The 27,528-nt window shown below is 46.5% G+C and overlaps 1 protein-coding gene across 3 annotated transcripts; it reads left to right on the forward strand.

Moving 5' to 3' along the window:
* CDC16 (cell division cycle 16) lies at positions 1–27,528 on the forward strand. Of its 3 annotated transcripts, none has more exons than XM_052650008.1 (19): positions 1–78; positions 1,220–1,274; positions 1,366–1,463; positions 2,776–2,814; positions 3,060–3,200; positions 3,837–3,947; positions 5,128–5,287; positions 6,457–6,548; positions 7,042–7,175; positions 7,930–8,009; positions 8,991–9,040; positions 9,823–9,896; positions 11,582–11,707; positions 16,946–17,098; positions 18,327–18,390; positions 20,830–20,891; positions 21,788–21,923; positions 23,417–23,507; positions 26,837–27,528. In XM_052650008.1, the coding sequence occupies exons 1-19, from the start codon at positions 31–33 to the stop codon at positions 27,094–27,096; spliced, it is 1,974 nt and encodes a 657-aa protein (XP_052505968.1). In that variant the 5' UTR covers positions 1–30; the 3' UTR covers positions 27,097–27,528. The 3 variants fall into 3 exon arrangements, with proteins under 3 accessions (XP_052505968.1, XP_052505969.1, XP_052505970.1); XM_052650009.1 differs by having other exon boundaries at positions 3,915–3,947; XM_052650010.1 differs by lacking the exon at positions 3,837–3,947.

The raw sequence follows: 27,528 nt of genomic DNA on the forward strand, positions 1-27,528 counted from the left end.
GGCGAGCGCGCCGGGCCCGGCCCCGCAGCCATGAACCTGGAGCGGCTGCGGAAGCGTGTCCGGCAGTACCTGGACCAGGTGGGGCCGGCCGGGGACGCGGGCCGGGGTCTGGAGACGCGGGTCCTGGCGGCGCGCGGCCCTGCCGCCCCGGGTTTGGTTCGGGCCGGAGCCCTGGAGGGCCGTCGAGCGCCGGCCTTCTGCGGCCGGCCGGCCGGGGAGCGCGGGGCGCCGGGCGTCTCCGCGAGCCCGGCACGTGTCGGCGCCCCCGAGCCCGGCCCGGCCCGGCCAGTTCAGCACACGCTTCGTACTGAGCGCCAAGTCGAGGGGTGGCCTGTGAACTTCGCTAGTAAATAGAAAACGTTTAAAGCTTGGTTGTCCTTCTTATTTGGGCAAGTTTAAGTGAATAATGATAAAGTTCTAGTGTCAAAATCAGTACTTTAAAAAGTTCGTGTTGACTACACCTCCTCTCCCTGCCCTTCGCTTGAATGAGCATCAGTGTTTAAGCAAAGACGTATTTCCGGAATCAGCAGCATCCCTTTACGATGTCGCCTAGTCTTTGTAAAATGTATGTGGTCCCAATAAATTGGAAACCAAGATGGGGAGAGAAAAGCGTGTTCAGTGTGAACTGTTAGGAGCGGAATGTGAAATATTGTTGCTGGTTGTTTGCAACATTCAGAACGCTGTATTGGTTTGCCGTCAGTCAGATGAGTTAAACAAATTCTTCCGGAGCACTTTTCTCCTGGCTCTGGGTGAGGAAGGGGACATCCTGCTTTCAGCCTTCCAGGCACTAAGGTTGGGCAGATCTGTGACCCTCCCAGAGCATCCCTCCTCGCACACTGATTGGCAGCAGAGTTCCTGGTTTGCATCTAGGAGGCCTGAGGCAAAGACTGAGAACCTTGCTAGTGATCACTTTAATTAGCTACTTCCTTAAATACCTGCTGATGTACTTTTGCAGAGTATTAATTTTTTTTAAAAATCCGCCTTCTTAAACTGTATGTCAACAGTCTTACAATAATATATATATATATATTTTTGTACCACTGAGCTAAGACTCACCTGGGATAGAAGATAGAGATATGATTGATACTACACGTTAAAAAAATACTGTATTGAGATACTGGTTTGTTATATAGTGTTAAAGCCTTCTGGTAATACTAGCTATCTGTGTAAAACTGTTGAAAGAACAGGGCAGTTACTGCTTTTTCTTTTTATGATGCAGCAACAGTATCAGAGTGCTCTATTTTGGGCAGATAAAGTAGCTTCACTCTCTCATGGTAAGTGACAAATTCTATTTTTTCTGATTTCTCTATCCTGAACTTTCTACTTTACCTGCACCTCTGACCGTTTATGTGATCTTCCCTCCAGAGGACCCCCAGGACATTTACTGGTTGGCTCAGTGTCTTTACCTGACAGCCCAGTATCACCGGGCAGCTCATGCACTTCGGTCTCGGAAACTGGACAAAGTGAGTGAGTGCAAAGGTGTTAAAAGCTTTCCAAAGGTGTTAAAAGTGTTGTTAGGCTAGTATTTTAGGTATATGTACTTTGTATGTGAAAATACTTTGAAGAATATTTTAAAGGATTCAATTTCTCTTATGAAATGCAAAGAGAAATTTCTTGTGTATGTTTCTTTTTGGTCTCTGCATGAGGCATGCAGAAGCTTAGTTCCCTGAACAGGGATGGAACCCATGTCCCTTGCATTGGAATCGCCAGGAAAGTCAAAGAGAAATGTTCTTATTCCTAACCTCAGGTCACTTTGTTTTTCCCTCCTGCCTCCCCCTACCCCCCATCTAATCACTTAAGTTTTGACAACACTGCTTTCTAAATGGCTCTGAAAGTATGGGCTGTTCCTTTCTGTCTGATTATCACTGCACGTCAGGCCTGTAATTTGTCCGTCTGTTGTTTTAGCCTCTCTTTTTCGTTTAGTAACATCTTTCCCACACCCCTTTCCTTGTCTCCAGTTCATCCTTTAAACTCTCAGGGTGGTCTTCCTAAGACACGTCTGATTACATCGCTCACAGTACCACTCAGCGCTTTCTCAGTGCTTTCCCAGTACCTACAGGATTCCCTTGTGGCTCAGCGGGTAAAGAATCCACCTGCAATGCAGGAGACCTGAGTTCAGTCCCTGGGTTGGGAAGATTCCCCTGGAGAAGGGAAAGGCTACCCACTCCAGTATTCTTGCCTAGAGGATTCCATGGACTGCAGTCCATGGGGTCACAAAGAGTCGGACATGACTGAGCGACTTTAACTCACGAAGGCAGATGCATTCATGGACCGCCCCCGCGCCCCTCCCTGCCCCAACCAGGTGTTTTGTGATCTCTCTCCAGTTGTCCTAGAGCCACCAGCACTGTCAGTGCGTGGAGTGTGTGTCCAGTCACGCTCACTGCTTGCAGCTCCTGAGATGTGTGACAGCTACTCAGACTCAGTGCTGGGATGCTGACCAACTCCCAAGTTACCTTCTCCCCCTGGAGGTGTTTCTATATTCAACTGGCTAGTATTTTTTTATGCGATTCTTCCATAGCTTAAGAAGGAAACTATGTGCTGTATTATGTCTGCCCTGTTACAACCTCCTTGAGGCAGGTCCTTATTCTGTTTTGAATCCTTCGTGCTTGGCAAACAGTGGGTTCATGATGAATATGAGTTAAAAAGACCTTTCTCTGTGGGAGTAAAAGAGGAATCATGAAAATAACTTTGATCTCTTTTTTGTTATAGTTTTCTTTTTGATGGAAGATGCATGTTATCTTGATCACTTTTTTGATAGATTAATTTCTTTTTTAGTTGTATGAAGCATGTCGCTACCTTGCAGCTAGATGCCATGTAAGTATGCTCTCGTTATTTGGTAAAGGTTTAATGCTGTGAATCTTTGTATCCCTCACATGAGTGTGAGAATTCAGTAAACCGATTCTCCATTTACTAAAAGCTGATGTGCATGAAGAAAATTCTACTTTAAATTTAAGTAATGAGTGGGTACAATATTCATTACCTTCTAAAACCTACAGTGACTCTGTGTGTCTAGTATCAGAAGTCGTAAGTGACGAAGGCTGTTTCTGTTTTCTACACAGTTTGCTGCGAAAGAATATCAGCAGGCTCTTGATATTCTTGACATGGAGGAGCCGATCAACAAACGACTGTTTGAGAAATGTTTGAAGGATGAAAGTGGCTTGAAAGACCCCTCCAGTGACTGGGAAATGTCACAGTCCTCAGTAAGTAGTACAGTAAGAAGCTTCAGTGATATCAGTAAGAATTGCCCACAGGAGAGGGCAAATATAAATCAAACCTTCTTTTACTTCAGTATAATCGTCTTAAAGTAATTGGGTTGCCAACTTACTTGATTTTCCCAGCCCCAAAAGATTTTAAGACATTTCTAAGCCATCAGTTAGAAGTTGTGATTGTGTCCTCAGATGCTTGAATCTGAAATAGGCAGGCTTAAGCTCTTGCTCCTCACCTTTGATGTTTTAAATTCCTTCCCACTTTTCCCTTCTTAACTGTGTTTTGACAGTGTTTTGTAGGTCCCCCAAGAAACCTTGCTTATCTTAGATGTTTCTTTCCAGGAAGTGGTTTGATGTTACTGTTTGTGTTATTTTCTGTATTTCAGTTTGTGTACTTCATACCTGCCTGAAATTGCAAATTCCTGCTGGCAGAGATTATATAATGTAATGTAATAGCCAGATTGCTAATCTGGACTGTTACTCTTTTCTTAAACAACTTTCTTGAAATGTAATTCACATAACATGCAGTTCATTCTTCAGAAGTGCATAGTACATTGGTTTTTAGTATATTTACTGAGCTGTACAATCCTTACCATAATAAATTTGAGAACTTGTTTTTTTAAATTTCAGCAAGAGACCCTATATCACTTAGCTGTTAGCCACCAATTCCTTCATATCCCAGTTACTCTCTGTAACATATCTATGCAGGAACTTGGTTACTCCGCTCTTCACCATATAACGGTAGGAATACTAATCATTCTTTGTTTTTTTATTTTTGAAGAAACACATTATTTTTTGTGTGAGGAAATGCATTTATGAGCGAGTTGAGGATCATTACTTTTGGACCTCTTACACATTAACTGCTAAGAGATGCATGATTTATTTTTAATGCAGTGTTTATTTTACTGAGTTTATATTCTTAGTGACTCACAGATCCCGCATAGGTCTGAGATTCCCCCATAAGACCCTCTGCTGCTTTCGGACTGTGGTTTTGTGACGACCCTCCTGCATCCCGTGACCAGTTAGTGGCCTCTCTGCATGCATGCGTGCTCAGGCGCTTGGTCGTGTCCTGCTCTTTTGCGACCCCGTGGACTACAGCCCGTCAGGCTTCTCTGTCCAGGGAATTTTCCAGGCACGATTCCTGGAGTGGGTTGCTGTTTCCTTCTCCGGGGGATCTTCCCCACCCCGTCTCCTGCACTGGCAGACAGCTTCTTTAAGCCACCTGAGAAGCCTAAGGGCATCTCTGGACAACCTTTAAGCTCATTTATTTGTTTTTTGAGGTTCAGAGTCTGGAACATAAATCTGGTTTCTCCATCCTTTTTTTATTGGTAGTAGTGAGGTGGCTGCTGTGTGAGCTGCTTACCGTGTGCTGGCTCCGGATGGTACCACCTCCGACCCTTACGGCGCCTGTGAGTTAGATGAGGAGGGGGACTGAGGCGTGAGCAGCTGGAGCATGGTCCAGGCCCCCCTGGGAGCCTCACAGCTGGGACTGGAGCTCGCCTCTCTCCGGTTCCCGAAGCCAGGCCCCGACCCCGTGCTGCATCGCTCCCGGTTTTCTGGTGCTCCCTAAGGGTCGTCCCTGAGACACGCCTGTCAGACGGTCTTCACGGTTACTGAGTGTGTGTGTGCTCTGTGTGCTGAGTTATTGCCCTCTCTGAGGCAGAGCGAGTACGAGCACAGTAGCAGTGACGGTGGCCGAGTTGTAAAGGTTTGTTGGAGTGAGGGGGCCCAGGGAGGGTGGATGGCAAAAGGCTTGCTTCGTTTTTACGTGTCTATTAATGTATATTGTGTCTGGCACTGAGATGGAGTGAATCCTTCTAGATGTTAAAAGAAAAAGTCTTCGGCTTCGGACAGTATATGATTTTTGATCAAAATTACTTTCGGTAGTACTGACTTAGTATGTGACTTATTTTCCCAACAGATAAAGAGTTCCATTTGCCTTTTACGAGGAAAAATCTATGATGCTCTAGACAACCGAACCCTCGCTACCTATAGCTATAAAGAAGCTTTGAAGCTTGACGTGTATTGCTTTGAAGCATTTGATCTGTTAACGTCCCACCATATGTTGACAGCCCAAGAAGGTTTGGATACCCAGGTGTTTTTATGTTTAGCACAATTAATATTGTTTTTTTTTTTTCTGAAATTTATAGACTCCATAGCAGGCTATGTGCAGGTTTTAAGTAAGCCTGTTCACTTCCCACATGTCTTCAGACGTGAAGCATGTACTACAGGAAACTAAGAGCCAGGCAACGAGAACCGTGCAAGAGCTGCACGGACCTTCGGGCAAATCGAGTCTCCCTCAAACGCGAGAGCCACCCCAGCCTCAGCACGACTGCAGAGCCCAGTCTTGTGAGGCGCTTCTCGCAGTCAGTCTCTTGATGACTTGAGGTTCTGTAAGAATTCAGGGTCTGATTCAGTGATTCCCAGCATGGCTGCACTTTAAACCCCAAGGAGTTTGACGAGTAATCAGTGTGCAGGTCCTGACTCCTGACCAGTCAAGTCAGCATCTGTGGTGGGACCCTGGCATCAAGACGGCTCTGAGGTGACGCGCGTGCCGAGAGCCATTGACTGAGCGTGTGGCCAGGGGTGCGAGGCGCCTGAAGGAGAGCGGCAGAGAGGGTGGGGGTGTGTTAACGGACTCAGACGTGTTGTGGCCCAGTGACTCAGACGTGTTGTGGCCCAGTGAGTTCTCAGCCCTTGGTGCCTGAAGGACAGGCAGAGAGGGTGGGGGTGTGTTGGACTCAGACGCATTCTGGCCCAGTGAGTTCTCAGCCCGAGGCGCCTGAAGGAGAGAGGCGCAGAGGGTGGGGATGTGTTAAGGACTCAGACTATTTTGGCCTCATGAGTTCTCAGCCCATGGCTTTGTCCCCTGGAGGATGGTTGCCAGTGTCTGGGGAGAGTCTGTCTCAGCTTGGGGGCAGGTCCGGGTGGGGGTTGGAGGTTGCCTGTGGAACCTAGTGGGTGGAGGGCAAAGGACAGCCAGCACGGCGGACATTGTCCCCACAGAGTCTGTGGTGCTGAGGCTGGGGTGGCTCTCGCGTCTGAGGGAGACTCGAGTTGCCCGAAGGTCCGCGCAGCTCTTGCACGGTTCCTACCGCCTGGCTCTTAGTTTTCTGTAGTACATTTGATCTTGTCATTTTCTTTTGAGCTCTGTATGCTTAGACCAAGAATTATAGAAGAATAATTTTTGTTGCTGATTTTTGTCACCATAATTACTGAGGATGTTCTTTTTTTTGTTACTATTTTTTAGAAAAAGAACTTCTTGAATCACTACCTCTTAGCAAGCTCTGCACTGAAGAACAGGAATTGCTACGATTTCTGTTTGAGAACAAGTTGAAAAAGGTAAGTTAAAATACCAAGTTAGTGTTTGCTTTATATAAGTATCGTATTTCTTTCTTTAAATTTGCTCTCTATTCTTTTATGGGTTAAGAATTTAAACATTAATTTTTATTAGTTTAGCACATTTGCAGGAATACACATAGGCTATTTTAAATAATATGATTCCTAACAAAGGTTTCAAAAATACGTCTTTCTCCCAGGAACAACTCTTACTTTTAAAAGATGAAACTGTCAGATAATGGGATGATGTTGTGTGAAAAAGAGGGTTTTTTTCTTATGCTTCCTATACTTCTACTTTGTAAAATACTTCCTACCACGGAATTCTGTGATAGAAGTGAGAAGAGAGTCAGACTCGTGAAAGGAGCGTTGGTAACGCTTGAAGCTGGGAGTCTGAGAGTGTCGCACCTGCTGTGCGTTAGACGTTGGAGCACTCGAGTCAGGCTGAGCACGCCTTCGGTGCTTGCCACTGAGCCGTGTCTGTGTTCCTCTTTTTCAGTATAATAAGCCTAGTGAGACTGTCATCCCTGAGTCTGTGGATGGTTTGCAGGAGAATCTGGATGTGGTCGTGTCTTTAGCTGAAAGACATTATTATAACTGTGACTTTAAAATGTGCTACAAGCTGACTTCTGTGTAAGTACATCCACTTACTTTTGTGCAGGAACATAGAGTAAAGCCCGCTTTACATGAGCAGGGTGTGGGACATGCTTTCTGAATAATGTCAGCTGATGGGTGAGCCTTTGCAGAGTAGAGAGCGGGTATTGCCTCAGGAGAGCAGTCTACAGACAGAGGCCTGCGCACATTTGTTGCTCCGTGTCATTAACTCTGGAGTGTCCGTGTCCCTCCCCAGTGATGATTTGCAAGTTTGGGAATCCCATCCTGGCACGTGTTTTACAAAGCCCATTCTTTGTTGCAGTGGAGACGAGTAAGACCCCACAGGGACTGAGTGTCAGGCTCACCTGCCAGGCCTCCTCCCCCACCGGCAGTTCTGTGTACATAGTGCACATTTGTCTCTGGGCTTGCTTAAAATCCTTGGGCTCACAAAGACTTTAATTGACAAGTAGGATTCATTTAATATTTCATATTATTTTTGATCCTTCTAAATAATTAGACCACTTAAATTATATCTGTTAAAGTAAATGTTTATAGTGATGTTTATATTTAGTACTTCTGAATAAATCAGGATTTTCACTTTCATTTATAATCTAATCATTGCCTAAACTAAGAAAGTCTGAGGATAATGGAGTTAAGAAACTAAAAATGTATTATAACCGACAGTATTGTGTGTAATGTGGAAATGACTGTTTAAGTAAACATAGCTAATTGTAACGAGTGCTGTTACATGCTGTTTGTACCCGCATACATAATGTGCTGCTTTGACTTTCAGAGTGATGGAGAAAGATCCTTTCCATGCGAATTGCTTACCTGTGCATATAGGAACACTTGTAGAGCTGAATAAAGCAAATGGTAAGGCTGTTTTGAAACTAAGAATTCTCATGACAGAAGTATTCTGTAGCTGGGGTTTATCTCTCGAGTCCTGGGCAGTTGCAGGTGCAGGTGACAGCTGGGGGAAGACGCGCTTGTCAGACTGACCAGCGGTCTGTCTTGTCACTGCAGCAGGACACGCTTCCTTTATCCCTAGTTTCCGCTTCCTTTTTTAAATGTAGTTTGTGTTCCAAGATGTCATAACTTTATAGTGTTGGGTGGCAGTTTGCCTTTTTCTTTTTTTTGTAAAATCCGTAAACGGCAAGAGTCAGTAACTTTAGAAATTGTAAAGAGGCAGAGTTTTAATGTTTTCCATATTTTAACATTTCAGAAACATTTAGAGTTTGGACCATATTTGCCCTTAAATCTTTTAAGCTGGATAGTCAGCTCTGTCGAGACGGGCAGCCGGGCACCCCGGCTGTAGGCCTGCTGCTCTGAGTGCCGTCTGCGGGCCTGCAGCACCGCGCCTCCTGCAGGGTTGTCGGGGGTGCAGGCTCCCCGGCCGCCCTGGTCTTTGTGTCACTCAGGAGGAGCTCACCTTGCCGATGTGATAGACTGGAGAGCGTGGTCAGCCGACCTGGCTGCGGGTGGTTGGGGTGGTCTGTAACAGGCCCCTGGAGTAGGAGCCGTGGACTCTCAGACAGGCGAGGCCTCTGCAGCAACCCCAGCGCTGGAGCGCTCTGCCGTGTGCTGCTCGCCCAGGCCTCCAGGCCCCGAGTGTTGCCCGCCCCTCAGTACCAGGCGTGGGGTGAGGAGCAAGTGGCGGCCGCAGCGACTGCTCGTGGGGCTTCTGTGTTGCACCAGGTAAATGAAGTTTGTGTCTAGGAAGAAAGAAAAGTATAAAATCACTGCTGCGAGAACACAGTGTATGTGATTGTAAAGAGTTGTAACTGGGGGAAACTCATATCTTAAAATTCATTTGCTATGAGTAATTTTATTTTTTTTTCTTTTTCTCTAATGTAGAACTTTTCTATCTTTCTCATAAATTGGTGGATTTGTATCCTAGTAATCCTGTAAGTAAATATAAACTTTTTTCCTTATTTTTTTCTTACCTGAACTTTAAGAAAATACTTAACTAGTGTTTAGACAGAGGCTAAATTTAAGTTGATACAGATGTTTTAATTTAAGTTGTTGGAGCAGACTCTTCTAATGGTTATGATCATTAGAAGCAGTGTTCACGTTTTCAAATCACAAAAGTATTTTTTTAGTGTATAACTTAATCTTTACTTGTTTATGATTATAGGAATACTATATGCTTATTATCTAAAAATATTTAACATACAGGAAAATTAAATACTAAAAGTGAAAGTCATATCTCTCATAAGCAGTGTTAATACCTGCATGGTACTCCTCCCGTTGCATGTGTGATAACTTACTGAATTAGGCACTGAGTGAGTCACTGTGTCTTCCAAACTGCCGTGGGTCAGAACGAAACATAGAGTTGGAAATGGAATCAGAAGCCATGTGCTCAAAGGCGAAAGCCAGGAGCCAGAGTCTGGGTCTCTGAGAAGAGCCTGCAGCCCGTGTGGGAGCCGCTCGTAAAGTGGAGAAGCCAGTGCGGGAGGAGGCAGCTGGCGAGGTGGAGTCCGCAGACCCACGCTGGGGCCTTGCGCTTCCGACGCTGCGGGAGCAGGGCGGGGGCACCTGGAGCGGCAGCTGGCGCGTCTGGCCTCTCTGCACCCAGGCCCTTCAGTACGCAGCCCGTGCAGAGAAGGCTCTGTCCTGACCTGAGTGTGTGATGATTCCCAGTGCAAGGCTCCGTGCCTCTGCTCATGGTGCATTCTAACCTTTCTAGGTGTCTTGGTTTGCAGTGGGATGCTACTATCTCATGGTCGGTCATAAAAACGAGCATGCCAGAAGATACCTCAGGTACGGACTCGCCGTCCCCGCCCTCTGTCGTGAACCTGCGGGAAGTAGTTTCTTCGTCATCTGCTTTAAGACAGAGACTTGTCCTTTAAAAAGCAGTGTGAAAGAAGGTGTTTTCCTCAGAGTTTATTAAGGTGTATCCATTTTGTTCCCTGCTCTTTATAAGATGCTGTAGGGGGAAGGGGAGATAAAAGTAGTCAGTGGTATAGACCTTGTCTTCAGGGGTTTATGATGTATTTAAATTTTTATTTATAAATGAGAATAAATAGGAATAGGGAATAATATGAAATATTTTGGGAGCTTGTTATTTACAGAGATAGTTTTAACCTCTTACTATGAGGGCTTTTTTTAATAACTGTGAAATTACGTGAAGCTCTGTGAGGTCAGGGTCACTAGATGTGACTGTGAAGCGCATTCCTGGGGCCTTCCCTGCTGGCCCAGTGGGTAAGGCTCTGCTTCCATGGCAGGGCACAGGTTCAGCGTGTGGTGTGGGAACTAAGGTCGCACACGCCACGCCGTGCAGCCTAAGTAAATAAATAAAAAAATACTTAAACTCAGAATGCTTGGCAAAGTGAACAGGTTTACGTAAGGATTTGCTGTGGCATTAGCTTGAGGAGCTCCATGCAGCCCAGTCCAGCTGCCTAACCAGTGTTACTCAATTACTCTAGTACAGGAAAACCTCTAGTAATGCCTGTGACTTCCTCCATGCGAACGGAGTAGAAAACGGATCTGTGGTAAAGTTCATAAACTTTGGACCCAGCCTTGATTTCTAGACCCCATGCTGCCACTTACTAGCTATGATTCCTTGGGAGAGTTCATTCCTCTGATCCTGCCTCTCCTGTGAAACGGGGAGTGATGTATCTGTATGCCAGGATTGTTAAGAAGATGAGATGACCGGAGAGGGCCCTGCACTAGGGGAAAATGAGGGCGAGCGCTCTGAGTGCTGAGCACTTTAGGAACACGTGCTTGTGTTTTTGGGAGCAGGATGATTTGTGTTATAGAAGTTCTCTTGGGCTGTGCTGCTTTGATTTACTGTGCTTATTCAGTGACGAATTCTATGTGAAACAGGGACCATCTGGGTAAAAGAAATCTTAGAAAATAAAATGCTAAGAAAGTGGGAATCTCACCCTTTATATTTTTCATGCTTTGTGATACGCTGTCTTTATTCCTCATTGTGGGTCACCTAGTTGAAGACTGTAAAACTATGTAGTCCTGTCCATCGAACCAGCATGAGTCTCCAAGTCACCTGTAGGGTGTCACTTAATCTTTCCAGCCTCGATATACTTACCCTTAAAACACAGATAACCCTGAAAGTTATCAAGGTTAGATGGTCCATACGAGGCATGAAGCAGGTCTTCATTAAAAGGATCCTGCTCCCGCTGGTTTTCTCCTCCACTTTGAAATGAAGCTCCTAGGTCAAGTAATGTTTGTAAAGTCTATGCAGAAAGCTAATGGGTTCTACTATATACCTAGGAAGTTGTGGACCTGTCCTAAAATTGCTTAAAATTTTGCTTGTACTATTAAGCATTATTTTATTTCAAGTGAATTAACACAGAGTTACATTAGTGTTTAATACATTGACAGCTCATTCATTGACATAATTCTGATGTCCTTGAAATAGTCAAGTTACATAAAATTAACCTAACAACTTTAAACATTACACATGTGAATGAAATTTCCTCTTTCAGCAAAGCTACGACGCTGGAGAAGACCTACGGGCCAGCGTGGATCGCGTACGGGCATTCGTTCGCAGTTGAGAGTGAGCATGACCAGGCGATGGCTGCGTACTTCACCGCAGCGCAGCTGATGAAAGGGTGCGCGGGACAGGCTGATGCAGCCAGTGGGATTTCGTCATCACCGTCTCGGCCACTGGGTTGCTAAAGCGTAGTGTGTCTCGTTAGTAGCTTATGCTTGTGAAGTAGCTAGGCGGGTGAGGGAGGAAAGCTGGCGTGACTGCCGAGTAGTTTACCCTGACCAGCACAGAGGAGCTCACACGCCCGCTGAGGGAGGAGGAGGGCGGGGCTGTCTCTCACGCGCTGGTACAGCAATGGCAGGGGCCGTGAGCAGGGAGGCTGCTTGTGTCCTGCTTCTGTGCAGAAGGTGTTTGTGTGGTTTCTTTCTTGATTCAGGCTCAGCACTGAGCCCGCCAGTGCTGTGAGCGTGTGTCCGTGGTAAAGGCCTTGGTGCTACCTGAGCCCTGACAGCGTGCTGCTTTGCGGAGCAGAGCGCTGCTGTGCTTCCTGCTGGCTCTTCTCAGGCCGTTGCTCCTCTCTCCTTGCCCTGTTCTCTCGTGCCGGCTGCTGCTGCTGACCACAGCCGTACCTCTGGTGGGCAGGCGGTGGGCCTGCCAGGGTGCCTGCTGGTCTTGGCCAGTTACGCACTTCCCGAGAAACAGGAGCAACAGCAACGCTTAGGCCTAGGCTGACTGAGGAGTAATGAAGGAAATCCTAGTTACAGACGGGCATCAGTCTCTGACACGCAGAAAGCACTCCGTGAAGGTTAGCTGCCTTTCCTTGCTTGCTTGACTTGCATTTGTTAGGGTTGGTTTACTGGCACTCAGTTCTGCGTCTGTATTGTTTAGGGTCCCAGCTTTTTTAAGTGTGTTACATTTTCTGTGTGTGACTTTGATATCTAAGTAGCTGTCCGTGAAACTATTATAAAGGACACAGTTCCCTAAGAATCCTAGTCTTTCAGGCTGCCATAACAGAACACAGACAGTGGTTTAAACCAGAGGAGTCCGGTTTCTCCCCTTTCGGAGGCTGGCCGGCCGACTTGGTTCCTGGTGAGGGCTCTTGTCCTGGCCTTCAGGCGGCTGCCTTCTCACTGTGTCCTCATAGGGAGCTCGCTCTGCCGTCCCTCGTAGGGTACTAGCCCTGCTGTGTTGGGGCCCCACCTTTACACCCTCCTCTGATCTTTACTATTTCCTCATAGGCCCTCTCTCTGAGTGTAGTCACGGGGGGCCAGCATGGGGCCTAAGGTATGGGTTTGGGAGGAGACATACATTCAGTCCATAAGTCCATGATCCTGACATTACTGGTACAGTCCTCCAGATTACAGCTGTTCAACCAGTTGTTGACCCACCTAGATGGTCCCGGTACCCAGTCCACCCTGTTCACCAAGACTGCGAGATGCTCTCCAGTGCCTGGCTGGAGCTTGGCTCAGTGTCCGCAGGCGCCCCTGAGCTGTCAGTCTGGTGAACTGCAGCGAATAGCAGCTCACTGTGGGTGGTCTCTCCCGACCAGATGCTGGGGTCTGCTAGGTTTACTTTGCTCTTCTGGGCACTCACAGACCCAGAACAGTTATTACTAACAAGTAACAGTTACTTCTTAGTTACTAATCAAGAGTCGAAACCAATACTTAATTATATGATTAACACTTGTAATGTTTCCCAGTCGAGCACTTTTCTAATTAAATTTTCACATTACCTCATCAGGATAAACATCATTTTCCGCTCCGTTTTACTTCCTCATCAGCATAGCTTTGTATTCCCTTAGCTTACTCTGTGTTTGGTTAATTGTTTGAAATTGCATACATCTGTTAAAATTTTCTTTATGACTTTTTGAGCCATTGGTTGTTTAAGAGTGTGTTGTATAATTACCAGGTATTTGTGAATTTCCAAGATTTCCTTCAGTTATTTCTAGTTTAACTCCAATGTGATTGAAGATCGTACTCTGTGATTTCAGTGTTTTGGGTCTCTTGAGGTTCCTTGCAACCTAGTGCGTCTGTCCCGGAGGACACCGCATAGCAGCCCTCCCGTGCCCGAGAGCCCCACTCGCGCCAGCGCGCTGCTCGCCGCCTTGCAACCTAGCACGTCTGTCCCGGAGGACACTGATAGCAGCCTTCCCATGCTCTGGAGCCCCATCCCCGCCAGCGCGCTGCTCGCCGCCCCCGGTCCCGCCGCCTCCGGGTCCCGCCGCCCCCGGGTCCCAACCGGCCACAGTGTTGTTCATGGCCTCTGTTTTTGCTTCACCTCGTGATTTCATTCACGATCGCAGGTGGGTGTGGGTTTCCCCTTGTCACAAGTGGAGTGTTCTGTGAAACCTTTAATAAGCTGAAGTCGTGGAACGCTTCTTTCCCATGAAAGGAGATACCCTCTTCGTATTTCCGTTGGTTAGCCAAAACAGGTGGGTCTTTCATGCCCATGAAGTGGCGTAAAGCATGTTTTCAAACAGCAGCTGATTTCCTTAATGAAGTCTCCAATTGTTCCGTTGCATTGTCTTTCTCCCTCCAATTCTGGCAGGTTTACTACTAGCTTTGGGGTCTCCACTGTTAGATTCTTGATGGATTTAGCCTTTTATCTTTGTACAACATCCTTAGTTGTTTCTGGTAACAGATTTTGTCTGAGTTTATCTAACGTTTACTGTAGCCATTCCTGCTTATTTTGGTTGTTATCTGCATGGTGTATCTCTTTCAATCTTTCAGTTTCAACTTGAGTCTTTTGAATCTAAAGTGTCACTTCTAGACAACAAATCGTTGGAACATGGTTTTATTATTGATTTTGCCAATTTCTTGCTTTTTGTTGGCATTTTATCCATTTGTGTATAATATAATTAGTAATAAGGTAGGATTTATGCTTGGCATTTTGCTGTTTTTTTGATGTTATATCTTTTTTCCTTCTGTTTCTCCTTACTGCCCTTTCTTTGATTAGATACTTTGTAATTACCACTTTAATTCCCTGGTTTTTTTCATATAGTACATTTTTCGAGGTTTTAGTCCTTATCTTGGGGGGTTACAGTTAACATCTTAAACAGTCTACTTTGGATTAATACTGACTACTGACTAGAGTACTTTGCAACAGTAACAGCCAGTTCTCTGATTCTCCAGACACCTGTGGAGTCCTACAAGTCAGTTCAGTTCTCATGCTGGTCCTGGGTCACTTGTCCTTCTGACTGACTGGCTGTAAATCTGGGGTTCCCGCAGCTCCTCCTTGGGTCTGATTATTTGCCGGAATGGCTGACAGAATCCAGGAAAGTGTTCTGTTTATCATAAATGATACAGCTCAGGAAGAACCAAACGGAAGAGAAGGGCAGTGCAGGGCCGGCGGGTGGAGTGCACGCAGCCTCCAGCTGTCTCGGGGCCGCGCTACGTTCACCAGCTCGGAAGCTCTTGGGGTCTCGCGGTCAGGAGTGTTTCCAGAGTTCAGCCTTCAGCCTCCCTACCAGGAGGTCTGTGCGTGGGGCTGAACGTTCCAGTCCTCTCAGCACCCGGCCTCCTGGTGACCAGCCTCACCCTGAGTCCCCATTAATGTAAACTGGGTGTAATCAGGAGGGGCTTGTTGTACATGACAAAGGACACACCTCTCACTGAGGAACTCCCCAGGCTTTTAGTCGGTCTGTGCCAGCATCAGGGACAAAACCAAATGTGTTTCTTACTTTATGACACCAACTTACTTTCAGGGGGTCAAGTTCAGGAAGAGCTGCAAACAGAAATATGTTCATACTGCCTTATCCTTAGCTCTGCGGTGGTCTTGTCCAAATTGTTTCTCCCTGTGACTTTGAGTTACTGTCTAAGTGTCTTTGTTTCAGCCTGAGGACCCCCGTCAGCATTTCTGGTTGGGCCGATCTGTTGTTTCAGCCTGAGGACCCCCGTCAGCATTTCTGGTTGGGCCGATCTGTAAACCGCAGACTCTTGGTTATCCGTCGTTGTAGTGACTTCAGTGTGCGATGCTGTTTCTCAAAGAAGCTGTGAGACGGAGACCAGGGATATACGTTCTTTGTTACACTGAGCTTTTTTTCCTGTTTCAAGTTCTCTTCATTTGTTCCTGTGAATTTGAGATACTGTCTGGTGTCACTTTCTTACTCCAGGACCCCTTACTTCCTCACTCCAAGATAGTATCCAGTGTCACTTGCTTATCCCAGGACACATTGCTCCCTCACTCCACAGCCCCTCACTCCGCGTGCCCTTACCCTGGCGTCTCCTCCTTGCTCCGGGCTCATGATTTCTCCCTGCAAGGCGCTCTCGGTGTTGCGTGCTTCTCCTCAGTCAGTCGGGTGTGCTTCCTTGCTCCGGGGCAGCTTTGCTCCCGCCACCTCATTTGTGCTGTTAGCGGTAAATGTTACATTTCTGTATGCGTGAGACCTGTCAGTCAAGAGAAGAAAGATGAAATGTAATCACCTTTATTGGCACTCTGTTTTTTATGTGGATGTGAATCACTGGGGTTAGTAGTTGCCCGATACTTCCTGCAGGTCTGTGTGTAGAGGCTCTTGGTGGCACTTCTGTAGGCAGCACGGTTGTAACTTCAGTCGTGACTCTGGAGTGGAGCCCGGGCGGTCAGCGCTCACTGACATTGTCTGACCATCTTCAGGGGAGGGCCCTCTTACTGTGACCACTGTCTGACAGCATGGAGAGATGAAGTTCAAGTGAATTAGCTCCTCTGCCTCAGAGGCTGTGAGAATGGAATATGACGCGGCCCAAGCTCTTCAGCGTAGAGCTGCTAAGAACCGATGCAGGGAAGTCCCCTCGAGGGCGGGGCTGGTTCCATAGTGGGAGGGGCACTGAGCATAGCTGTGAGGGGTCTGTGTTGCTGAGTCAGTGAGAGGAAGACCGTCTTGGCTGGGGGCATGGAGGCAAACACCTGGGGCCTGCCCTTCTGCTTCACAAGGGTTTCGTTTGTGTCTTTTTCTGTAGAGTAGTGGCTCCAAGGTTAAACCGTCTGCCTGGAATGCAGGAGACCCGGGCTCCATCCCTGGGTGGGGAAGATCCCCTGGAGAAGGAAATGGCAACCCCCTCCAGTACTCTTGCCTGGAGAATCCCATGGAGGGAGGAGCCTGGTAGGCTACAGTCCATGGGGTCGCAAAGAGTCAGACACGACTGAGCGACTTCACTTTCACTTTCAATGGAAAATAAGGGTAAATAGCTTGCTGTTAGATTCTAGAAGTGGCAGCTGATTATTCTAAAAGCTTATTAGATATTCATTAAATATTAGTAAATGAAGTGTTAGAAAAAAGCTAAGTGCTCTTTTTGGTATGTTAAGTAATTTTGTAGACAGGGTTTGAAAATATGAATTTTAAAGTTTTGAGTGTTGAATATGTGAACTTTTCCAATACTTTTAGGTGTCACTTGCCAATGCTTTATATTGGATTAGAATATGGATTGACCAATAACTCAAAATTGGCCGAAAGATTCTTTGGCCAAGCTCTAAGCATCGCGCCAGAAGACCCTTTTGTTATGCACGAGGTCGGAGTGGTCGCATTTCAAAATGGAGAGTGAGTACCAACGGGAGCCCTTTTGTTCCTTTCTGTAAGCAGAGCAAAACCTTGATCGCTGGAGTTTAACCTTAAGTGGCCAGTGACTCTTGATAGATGTCTTATTTTAGAAGGAGGTGGACAGTTAAAAAGAAATAGCAGTTTTTAAAAATACTAAACCCGGGTTTTGGTCCCCTTCACTGTGGGCTGGCACAAGCTCTTAGGTCCAGGCCTGGACACTACAGGGTGGCCTGGAGGCACTGCAGAATCCCTTGTCATCTCTTTGTTGACCAGGAATTGGATTCATACATTTGATAAAGATTTCTCACAATTTTGAAACAAAAATGTTTCCCTTTCAGTTACCAGTTAATCCAAAAGCTAACCAGTTAGAGTGGCCCAGCCTCTGAGTTTCCTGGTCAGTGGCTGAGGCTTGCTGTCGCCCTGGATGTTCACAGAGCAGGCAGTTCAGTATCACACCGAAAGAACTGCCTGTGATCCTTTGCACTAAACCATGCGTGCATTTTAAACCAGTAAATTAGCACCAGTGTAGTGTTCTTTGTGGCACCGGTGTGTATTCTAAAAACTGGGTTATCTAGTCTTTATGAGTATGGAGCCTTTTAAAATAACGTATAGTAATAATTTCATTCAGTCACTTTAGTTGGAGTCTATTTTAGGCCCCTCTGCCGTCCCCCTCCGCCTTGTGCTTTTCTTGGTTGGTTCACAGTTTAAAACGACCCCCAAGCAGAGTGCCGGAGTGCTGCTTGCACCCAGAGTGCAGGAAGCCTGAGATGTGCCTTGGGCAGAGTGGCAGGTTAGACAGCTCTGTGTAGGCAGCAGTCACAGCGCTTTTGCTGTGGGTTAGGGTTAATGAATCAACAATATACATTAAGTGAGATGGTGCCAAACTGAAGCGTGTGGGAAGCAGGTACTTTGAACAGCTGGTGAGCCTGCGAGCAGAGGGGCATGGTCTTTCCACTGGGAGCGGTGGTTCGGTGTTGGCCAAAGTGCCGTTCACAGTCTTTGTAGAGCCCGATTACTCAGAATAATGAGAATATGCTGTATCTCCCAAGTATTGAGCTCTTGTGAAGGTAATGCCATAGAAGTAATCATTTGTCTCACTTAAAAAAAAACTAATTACAGATGTTTACGACATTTTTACTATTAGTAGAAGATAATTCAAATATTTTTAAAATGTTTATATGTGTCAATTTTGAATAAACTACAACTTTTCCCCTCCCCTCTATTTTAGATGGAAAACAGCAGAAAAATGGTTTCTCGATGCTTTGGAAAAAATTAAAGCAATTGGGAATGAGGTATTCTATATAATATCTGTAAATACATACACACTCATAAGTATGTTTAGTATTGAATGGAGAAAATAGTATTTGTTTTGCCTAGTATGTATTAGCCTAATATTTATCATAGCAAATGTTTGTTAGTATTTGACTTACCATGGTACGTGGTGAAAAATGAGTGTGAGAGGGCAGTTGGCTGTCTGCTTCTTCGGAGGCTCTCGTTTTGGTCTGTGGGCGTAATCAGAATGCATTTGATGATGGTTCCAGTAAGGAGAGTACGTGAGGGTCCTGGAAGGGGGTGCGCACTGTCCTGTCTGACTTGTCCTTTCCTTCTGATGGATGGGTGCCTGTAGCAGCAGGTTCCATTTCTGCAGGAACAGGGCCAGGTGTAATTAAAATTAGACCTATTGTTGTTCTTCCCTACCTGGTATTTAAGATCTGTCTAGATCTGTAACCAGGCTCTGGTTCCTGAAAGATGCGTGAGTTTGTGCTTCCAGCTCTCTTGGATGTGCTGAACACTGATACCGTATTAAATGTGGCAGCTGTGGGCCCCGGGCACTTCCGTAGGTCAGGTTTGCATGTCGTTGCTCTTTGTGTCCTGATTCTTCTTATTCACACCCATGTTGTCGTATTCTGTGCTGTTACCACTTCCCATGTCATTCTGTTCCAGCCCACGGGAACAGTTAGCCACAGCACGCATCTTCCTCAGCTGTCAGTTTCTCTTTACTGAGGAGACAGACGGAGCTCCCCTGGGTTCCCTGCCCGGTGACAGCTTACTTGTCCCTGGAGACACAGCTTTGCTTACTTTGGCCTCTTGTCACATGAGCTTAAACTTCTGTGTTCTGTGCGTCTGCATGTCTGTATATGAGCGGGTCGTCCCCAGTCCAGTCTCGGGTGGTCTGGAGGATGCATGTGTTTCTGCTGACACAGGGCTGCACTTACGACTTTGCCCGTTTTCAAAGGGTTGAATACCTCAGGATCTTGCCTCTCAGGCCGGAGCAGTGCATTGGCATCACTTGGGAGCTTGTTAGAAGCGCAGAACCTTGTGTCTGTCGAACCAGAATCTGCAGTGTTAGCAAGACTTCCAGGCGATTCTCATGCGCAGAGAAGCTTGAGATGCGCTGTTGCAAAGCACAGTTGAAACTGAAACTATAACTTTGATGATTTGAAGGCACTTTGGGTTCTTACAGACGTTTAAAGAAATGGTTTAAATGTAAAAGCACAATACTATCAAACTTTCCAAGTCCCCATTACAAAGTTACACGAGGAGGCAAAGACACTGTGTGACTTGGTTGCAGATGTCAGAGTAGTTGCAAGAAAGCAGTTTGTGCCTAAGAATCATAGAGGGTTTGTTTCTTTCACGTGGGCAGTGCCTCCCAGAGCTGGGCTCAGGGGAGTTAAGAGGGTGTGGTCAGGTCTGCGGATTCATTTGGTCCTGCCTCACGGCTGCCTGTCAGCTGTGTCCTGAGCTCTGAGCTGGTAGGCGCCTGAGAACTGGCTCGGTACTGACTGCTCTCAGATCAGTGCAGATGTAAACTGGCAGGAACAACGCCGTGCACAGGAAGGGCTGCGACTGAGGAAATGCAGGGACCTACACAGACTCCAGTGCTCTTGCCTGGAGAACCCCACGGACGGAGGAGCTTGGTGGGCTACAGTCCACGGGTCGCAAAGAGTCGGACACGACTGAGCGACTTCACTTTCACACAGACTTGTGGGTGGGTCAGGACAGCCTTCTGGGTTCAAGGAAACGCACTTCAGTCCTAAAGGGTGGACGGCTAGCCAGGCAGAAGTAGGGAGCAGGGCATTTCAGGCATTGCAAAGGGAATGTGCAAAACTTCAGTATTGCTTGGGTTTTGAGTTCACAGAGAACATCAAGAAACAGGGCAGGAGGGCGAAATGTGGGTCTCCAGGGGCCTTGAAAGGACGTGAGCTTTTGCAGCTCGTCTTGAGATGGTGGAGGGACAGGAGCAGCTCTCATATGGGAGGCATGGTCAGACAAGACTTGTCAGTGGTGGGGGTGGAGCTCTGTGAGGAGTCTGATAAGCAGGTGGTTCCTGGAGGGGTTGGGTCGGGGATGGCATGGACGTGTGTGGGGCACTCAGAGGGGTGATATTATTGAGCTGAGCTGACAGGAGAGGGGATGAAGTTAGCATGTGACTTGTTGGATTTGAAGTGCTTGTGAGATTTCTGAGTGGAAACATGTCCTAGGCAGATGGAGAATTCTGGGCTGGAGGTACAGAACTTGAGCATCTTTAGGCATAGATGGGCTCTTTGACAAAATTATGCTAATAAAATGAACCTCAGAAAGTGTCCTCCAGTGGGAAGGATGGAGAAGCCCCTCACCCTGGCTCAGTGCTGTGGAAGCACCAGGGATCCCCGCAGGCAAGTGAGGTCCTGCCGTGCGGGCGGGCAGGGTGGCGCCGCTTGTGAGTCGCGGTCTGCTGTGCTTCGTTTTAGGTGACAGTCGACAAATGGGAGCCTCTGTTGAACAACTTGGGCCATGTCTGCAGAAAACTTAAGTAAGTGAAGTAAAGCATTTTTCAGAAATTTTCTTTGTGACTAAAATTTCACTTAACCTTGTGTAGCTATTTCCATAGTTTTTTTTTCTATTTCCATAATTTTGAGACCCTTTAGTTTTCTTGTACTTGGTTCTTCAGATATAGCAAGCAACAGAAGAAATGTTTTTATTACCTTTGTTAGTATAATTTTATTTTAGAAGTATATTGAGAATAATAATTACTTCTGTTTTCTTGGATTAAAAATGTTCACTGTTAAAATTATTTTAGAGGAATTAGGACAGCAGGGCCGAATTGAAGCCGTACTCGCGCCTAACCCGCTGCTCTCCGCTAGATGCCGGTTTCACAGGGTGATGACTGGTGTGGCATTAGGTGACAGCTGAAAGAGAGACTGTCTGGTTAGTTTCAAGTTTGATGACCTTGAAGTTACTCAAAGTTTAGCAGGTTTTTCAGGATATCTTGCAGTCTTTACTATGCATGATGAACTGCAGCGTTTCCCAAACATCATTGTGCACGAAACCTTTTCTCAGCAGGGTTTCTACAGAGCAGGTATTCTAGAAAATTGGGGGGATGCTGCTCCAGGTGGCTCCTGTGGGCCTTAGAGCAAAACCGTTTAGTCCCTGAACCACCCCTGGCTGGGAGGCTTGCCTGCACCCAGCTGAGGCCTTGCTGCGTGAAGGGCCAGGCCCAAGAGCCAAGGATGGGATTCAGCTGGTTGGCCCTGTGGGCCTGTCTACACTCGGCTGGAAGACACACTGAGGTGGATACACAGGAGATGTGAAGGGCGTTGCTGTGTAGACTGTGACTCTAATACAGGAAGGTGTTTCTGTGTGTGCCCATCCGGGAAGGCCCGCTGCCCTCACTGACTGCTTCTCTCTTCCTGTTCTCCCTCTTCATAGGAAGTATGCTGAGGCCTTGGACTACCACCGGCAGGCCCTGGTGTTAATCCCTCAGAACGCGTCCACCTACTCCGCCATCGGCTATATTCACAGTCTGATGGGCAACTTTGAGAACGCTGTGGACTATTTCCACACCGTACGTCTTTTGTTTGTACCAAGAACTTTAAATCTGGTTGAGAGGTACCACTTGTTTGAAACATCTTTTCTAGGCAATATTTTCTTACTTGAGAGAAGTGCAGTTTAAAATGTACGTTTTGAAATTCTTCAGGCCACCTTGCATTTTACTCTTCTTTGCAGAGAAAAGTGTGTGAGTTGTCTTACAGTTCTCAGATGTGAGCCTTACCTGAGTATCTGTCAGCGCAGCTGAGCCGGGTGTGTGTCTAGGGAGCTCTTTGGGAACTCCAGACTTTATGACTTAAAGCTAACTGCCCGTACATGAGCAGAACTGCTGCGCTCGTCACTGGGACAGGCTCTCTCCGTAATTCACACGCGGTATTTCTTCAAGCCTAAGCCACCGCTAATAATCAGAAAGCAAATAACTGTATCAGAACTCATGCTGCCATTCAAACTTTAGTTCTTTCCTGTCACTTTGGTTTTTTTGTTTGCTTAGAAAAAGTGCTCTTTTGGACATAATAGGGCATAGATTCTTGTCAGGGAGCACTCTACTGTCTACACAACAGAAGATATAAGTGAAATTGTTAGGGTATTCAGTTCTTCACATTCAGAGTTTGGTTCTTCTAAGTCACTTTTGTACCAAGTGACCAATATTCCTGTTTTCCCAAAACTGTGTCCACATGCCGGTACACGTGCCCCACTCAGGCTTTTCCCAGCTAGCGGCATTGACTCTGCCAGAAAGTGTGCCAGAACGTTTTTGGATAATGCCCACAACTCAGTGCCTCCTTTGGGCGTTCTTCAGGTGGTGTGTGGTCTGGTTTGTACTACTGATGTGGCCGCCAGGCCCACACTGCTGGCACAGGCGTGCTCACCCAGTGAGACCAGCTGACAGCAGTAATAAGAAGCCACCTGTTGAGAGACTTCCAAAGTTCAGATGCTAGAATTTGAAAAAATGTGGGTCTTCAAATTGATGAAATAACTGTATTTGGAGAAAGAGATAAAGTGTGAGAAAATACAACATTTCAAAGTTAAATTAGTGAATGATAGATTTATAACTGATTTGCAAGGGTTGGTTAGACATTTCAGGGAAGATGAATTCCTGAAGTACCACTGAGATGACCAGATACTTGTTGAGCAGGCAGGAGTGTGGACTAAGCAAGTTTTCTAGTTTTTGTGACCTTTCAAATGTCTGTATTTGAGTGTTACATAATTTGTTTCTTTTCTAAGTTTTAGTTAATACAGAGGGCTTCATGGGCTTTTTAAGAATCCTTCTGGAGGGCAGCATTTCAAACATAAAAGATAGAATAGTGTAATGACACGCTACGTACCCATCCCCCAGCTTCAGCAGTTATCAGATGATAGCCACTCATGTTGTCTGTATCCCCACTAACAACCTCCCTTCACTGCTATCCTGAGTTCCCTGGAATATTTAGAAATGAGATCCATGGCAATGCTTAAAGCCGGTCAGAAAGAAACTGATTTTCTTGTAGTAACCAGGCTGAATCTTTTCTGCAGGCTCTTGGTCTTAGGCGAGATGACACATTTTCTGTTACAATGCTTGGCCATTGCATTGAAATGTACATTGGTGATTCTGAAGCTTATATTGGTAAGATTATAATTATTCTGATTGATGTTGTAGTCCATATTTTAGATCTTTGTATATCTCTGTTTAGGTGTCTCAGATTCTCGTATAAAGTTCTAAGTTTATTTGTCTGATCATTCTTGCTATAGTAATATCAAGAAACTCCATTTATTTCAACAGAAAGCATGTGGGGATTAATGAGTCATGGCTTCCCTAGTGGCTCAGAGGGTAAAGTGTCTGCCTGCAATGTGGGAGACCTGGGTTCAGTCCCTGGTTTGGGAAGAGCCCCAACCCAGGAGAAGGAAATGGCAGCCCACTCCAGTATTCTTGCCTGGAAAATCCCATGGACGGAGGAGCCTGGTGGGCTGCAGTCCATGGGGTTGCAGACTTGGACACGACTGAGTGACTTCACTTTCACTTTCTATGTATCCATTCACTTTAAAGTCAAGTATTTGCTATGTGCAAAATACCATTTTAGAATATGGGTGATATATAAGAATCAATCTGTTTGCATAACTGAAAAAATCTTGAGAGATTTTTCTAATAAGTAAATGCTTTACTGTTTTACAATGCAGAGTATAGCATGTTAATCTTGGCACTTCAGTGGACTGTTAAATTGGCTTATGTTCACATTTCAACGCTATGTAATTTTTTAAATTTTTATAAATGATTAGCAAGTCATAAGGTAAGTTGGTATGGAGTTGTTGGAAAAGACCCTGATGCTGGGAAAAATTGAGGGCAAGAGGAGAAGGGGGTGACAGAGGACGAGATGCTTGGATGGCATCACTTACTCAGCGGACATGAGTTTGAGGAAACTCAGGGAAATAGTGATGGACAGAGAAGCCTGGCGTGCTTCAGTTCATGGATCACAAAGAGTTGGACATGACTTGGTGAGTGAACAGCAGCAAGAACTGCAAAGGTGAGTTGGTGTGGAGTTGTGCTCCTTAGTCAGGAACGTTGTAAAAGAGTAGGTCTCAATACAGTTAAACACGTGAGGCCGCACAGGCAGATTAGAGACCAAGAGAGGTCCTTACAGCGCAGAGACTCACCAGGGAGCTCATCCAGAACTTACAGTGCAGAGACTCACTACGCTGCTCCTCCAGAATTTACAGTACAGAGACTCACCAGGGAGCTCGTCCAGAATTTACAGCAGAGACTCACCGGGGAGCTCGTCCAGAACTTTCAGCACAGAGACTCACCAAGCTTCTCATCCAGAACTTTCAGCACAGAGACTCACTGGGGAGCTCGTCCAGAACTTTGAGCACAGAGACTCACTGGGGAGCTCGTCCGGAATTTACAGTGCAGAGACTCACCACGCTGCTCATCCAGAATTTACAGCACAGAGGCTCACCACGCTGCTCCTCCAGAATTTACAGCGCAGAGACTCACCAAGGAGCTTGTCCAGAATTTACAGTACAGAGACTCACTGGGGAGCTCGTCCAGAATACAAACAGTCCTGCACATGACCCTACAGTAAAAAAAAGCGCCATCAAAAATGTGCAAAGTGCTTGAACAGGAGTTTCACCACAGAGGATATTGAGAGAATTGCAAGTAAATGGAGGTGCTCAGTACATTACTTATCAGGAAAGTGAATAAAGGCCATGGTGAGGTATCACTGTAAACCTGCCAGAGTGGCTAAAAGAAACAAATACTGATAGTGCCTGGGGTTGGCGATGGCGCAGAGCAGCTGGGACTCTCACATGTTGTTACTGCTGGATTGTAAATAGGGCAGACTCTTTGGAAAACTGTTTAACAGCACGTCTGCTGAAGTTACACAGGCCTGTTGTTGCCCAGTGCGCTGCTCTGGCCAGCAAAGGCATGCTGTTTCCCACAGCCCTGCAGGTGACTTGTGTGCTGGGCTTTCGCTTGGCAGGGCTGACGGGCTAAGATGGTGTCACGCACAGGGGAACCTCACTGACAGGGCTGGGCCCCTCCGTGGCTCTTTACCCCAGCCTTCCTTATAGCATGGTGGTCCCAGGGCCTGAGGGAGAAGAATGAAAGTTTCAGGGCCCCCTGAAGGCTACAGTTTGCACAAAACCATTTCTGTCACATTCTTTTCATCACAGTGAGTCATGGGTTCAATCCCTGATCCAGGAAGGTCTCCCATGCCACGGAGCCCCTAAGCCCGTTTGCAGCGACTGAGGTGGTGCTCTAGCAGAGCTCAGGAGACGCAGCTACTTAAGCCTGCGCTCCCGGAGCCCGTGGTCCGCCACAGGAGAAGCCGCTGTAGTGAGAGGCACGCCCTCCACAGCAGAGAGGAGCCTGTGCATCAGCGAGGACCCAGCACAGCCCAGAATAAGTGTACGAATGGGATGACCGAAAAAGTGTCTGGAGACCCGGTGCTAGGATGGGCGCTTGCCTGCCCTTATAGAGGCCTTACAAAAGGAGATTTCTAAGCTGGCTCATTACACAGTATCTTATTGTACATATGTTACGTTACATCCGGGTGCACAGCATAATGAGTTAATATCTGCATTGTAAAATCACCACCACAGTAGGTCTAGTTAACATCTGTCACAACACAGAAAAACTTTTTTCTTGAAATGAGAACTTACAAGGTACACTCTCAGCAACTTTTGAATATGTATAACGGTATTATTAACTGTAATTGTATGTGCTGTTTTTATCTTTAGTAGACTTGCATGTTATCTGTCAAGACATCTGTTACTGAAAGCTATTGGTTTGAAGTCTGTAAAACTGTCATCTTGTTCACGTCGGAGTAGCTGAGCCTGTGCTAAGACATTTCAGTCGTGTCCGACTCTTCATGACCCCGCGGAGCAGCCCGCCAGGCTCCTCTGTCCATGGGGTTTTCCAGGCAAGAGTACTGGCGTGGGCTGCCATTTCCTCCTCCAGGGGATCTTCCCCACCCAGGGACTGAGCCAGCGTCTCTTAGTTTCCTTGCGTCGGCAGGCAGAGTCTTTACCCGCAGTGCCGCCTGGGAGGCCCTGGTAGAGCTGGGCCTCTCCGTGGCCCATCCATTCTTCTCACAGTTTTGATTTGTGGAAAATCGGTGTGTTTCTCTGTGCCTGAGACTCGTGACTCTACTCGGGCGAAGTGCCAGCCAGGATTCTCCACCTGCAGCTGCTGAGGAGGTCCTGCCCACAGGCTCCGGTTGGTGCTGACTCCCTTTGCGGGTAGGAGCTGAGCCTGCCTGTGCTTCTGGGAGCCTTCCCCATAGTCTCCCTTCATCGTAAAGGCCCACGGGGCAGAGAGACATGGCAACGTTTCCGTTAGCTATGCACGTGCTCTTACAAGGACTTGTGGCCCAAATGATAGAGCAGTGTTATGTGTTGCTGGAAATGACAAATGGGATTTTCTGTTTTGTTCTTACTGTGGTGTGTCTGTCTTTTTAGGAGCAGACATCAAAGACAAACTAAAATGTTACGATTTCGATGTGCATACAATGAAGACATTAAAAAACATTATTTCACCTCCGTGGGATTTCAGGGAATTTGAAGTAGAAAAACAGACTGTGGAAGAAGCAGGGCTTGCACCACTAGAAACCTCAAGGAAAACCCCAGATTCCAGACCTTCCTTGGAAGAAACCTTTGAAATTGAAATGAACGAAAGTGACATGATGTTAGAGACGTCTATGTCGGACCACAGCACATGATTCCAGACTGGTCTCAGTTCCCCGTTGTCTTAGAGTAAGTCTGCTTCCTCTCATCCTTGTCTTAAACATTTCCAATTTCTCAACATGCATCCAGACCCCACCTCTGCATTTAGGAATGGATACTTGCCTTAAGAGATTGGATTGCACACTTTTGCAACAGATGTTTTCTGAATATACAGAATAGTAATGCAAAGTGAAATAAAGAAGGTGAAACATCTCTCTTTTTTTCAGCAGACTTTTATTTGGGGCTAATTTTGAACTTTCAGAAAATCTACAAAGATAGTACCAAGAGCTTCCATATGTGCTCACCCAGTTTCCGTATTGTTAACATCTCATATGACTGTGAGACTTCCATCATAACTCAGAAATCCACCTTGGTTTTCCGTAACCAAACTCCAGGCGTCTTGGATCTCACCAGCTTCCTTGGGAGTG

This window comes from Budorcas taxicolor, chromosome 12 (genome assembly GCF_023091745.1).
Source record: "Budorcas taxicolor isolate Tak-1 chromosome 12, Takin1.1, whole genome shotgun sequence".
Lineage (NCBI taxonomy): Eukaryota > Metazoa > Chordata > Mammalia > Artiodactyla > Bovidae > Budorcas > Budorcas taxicolor.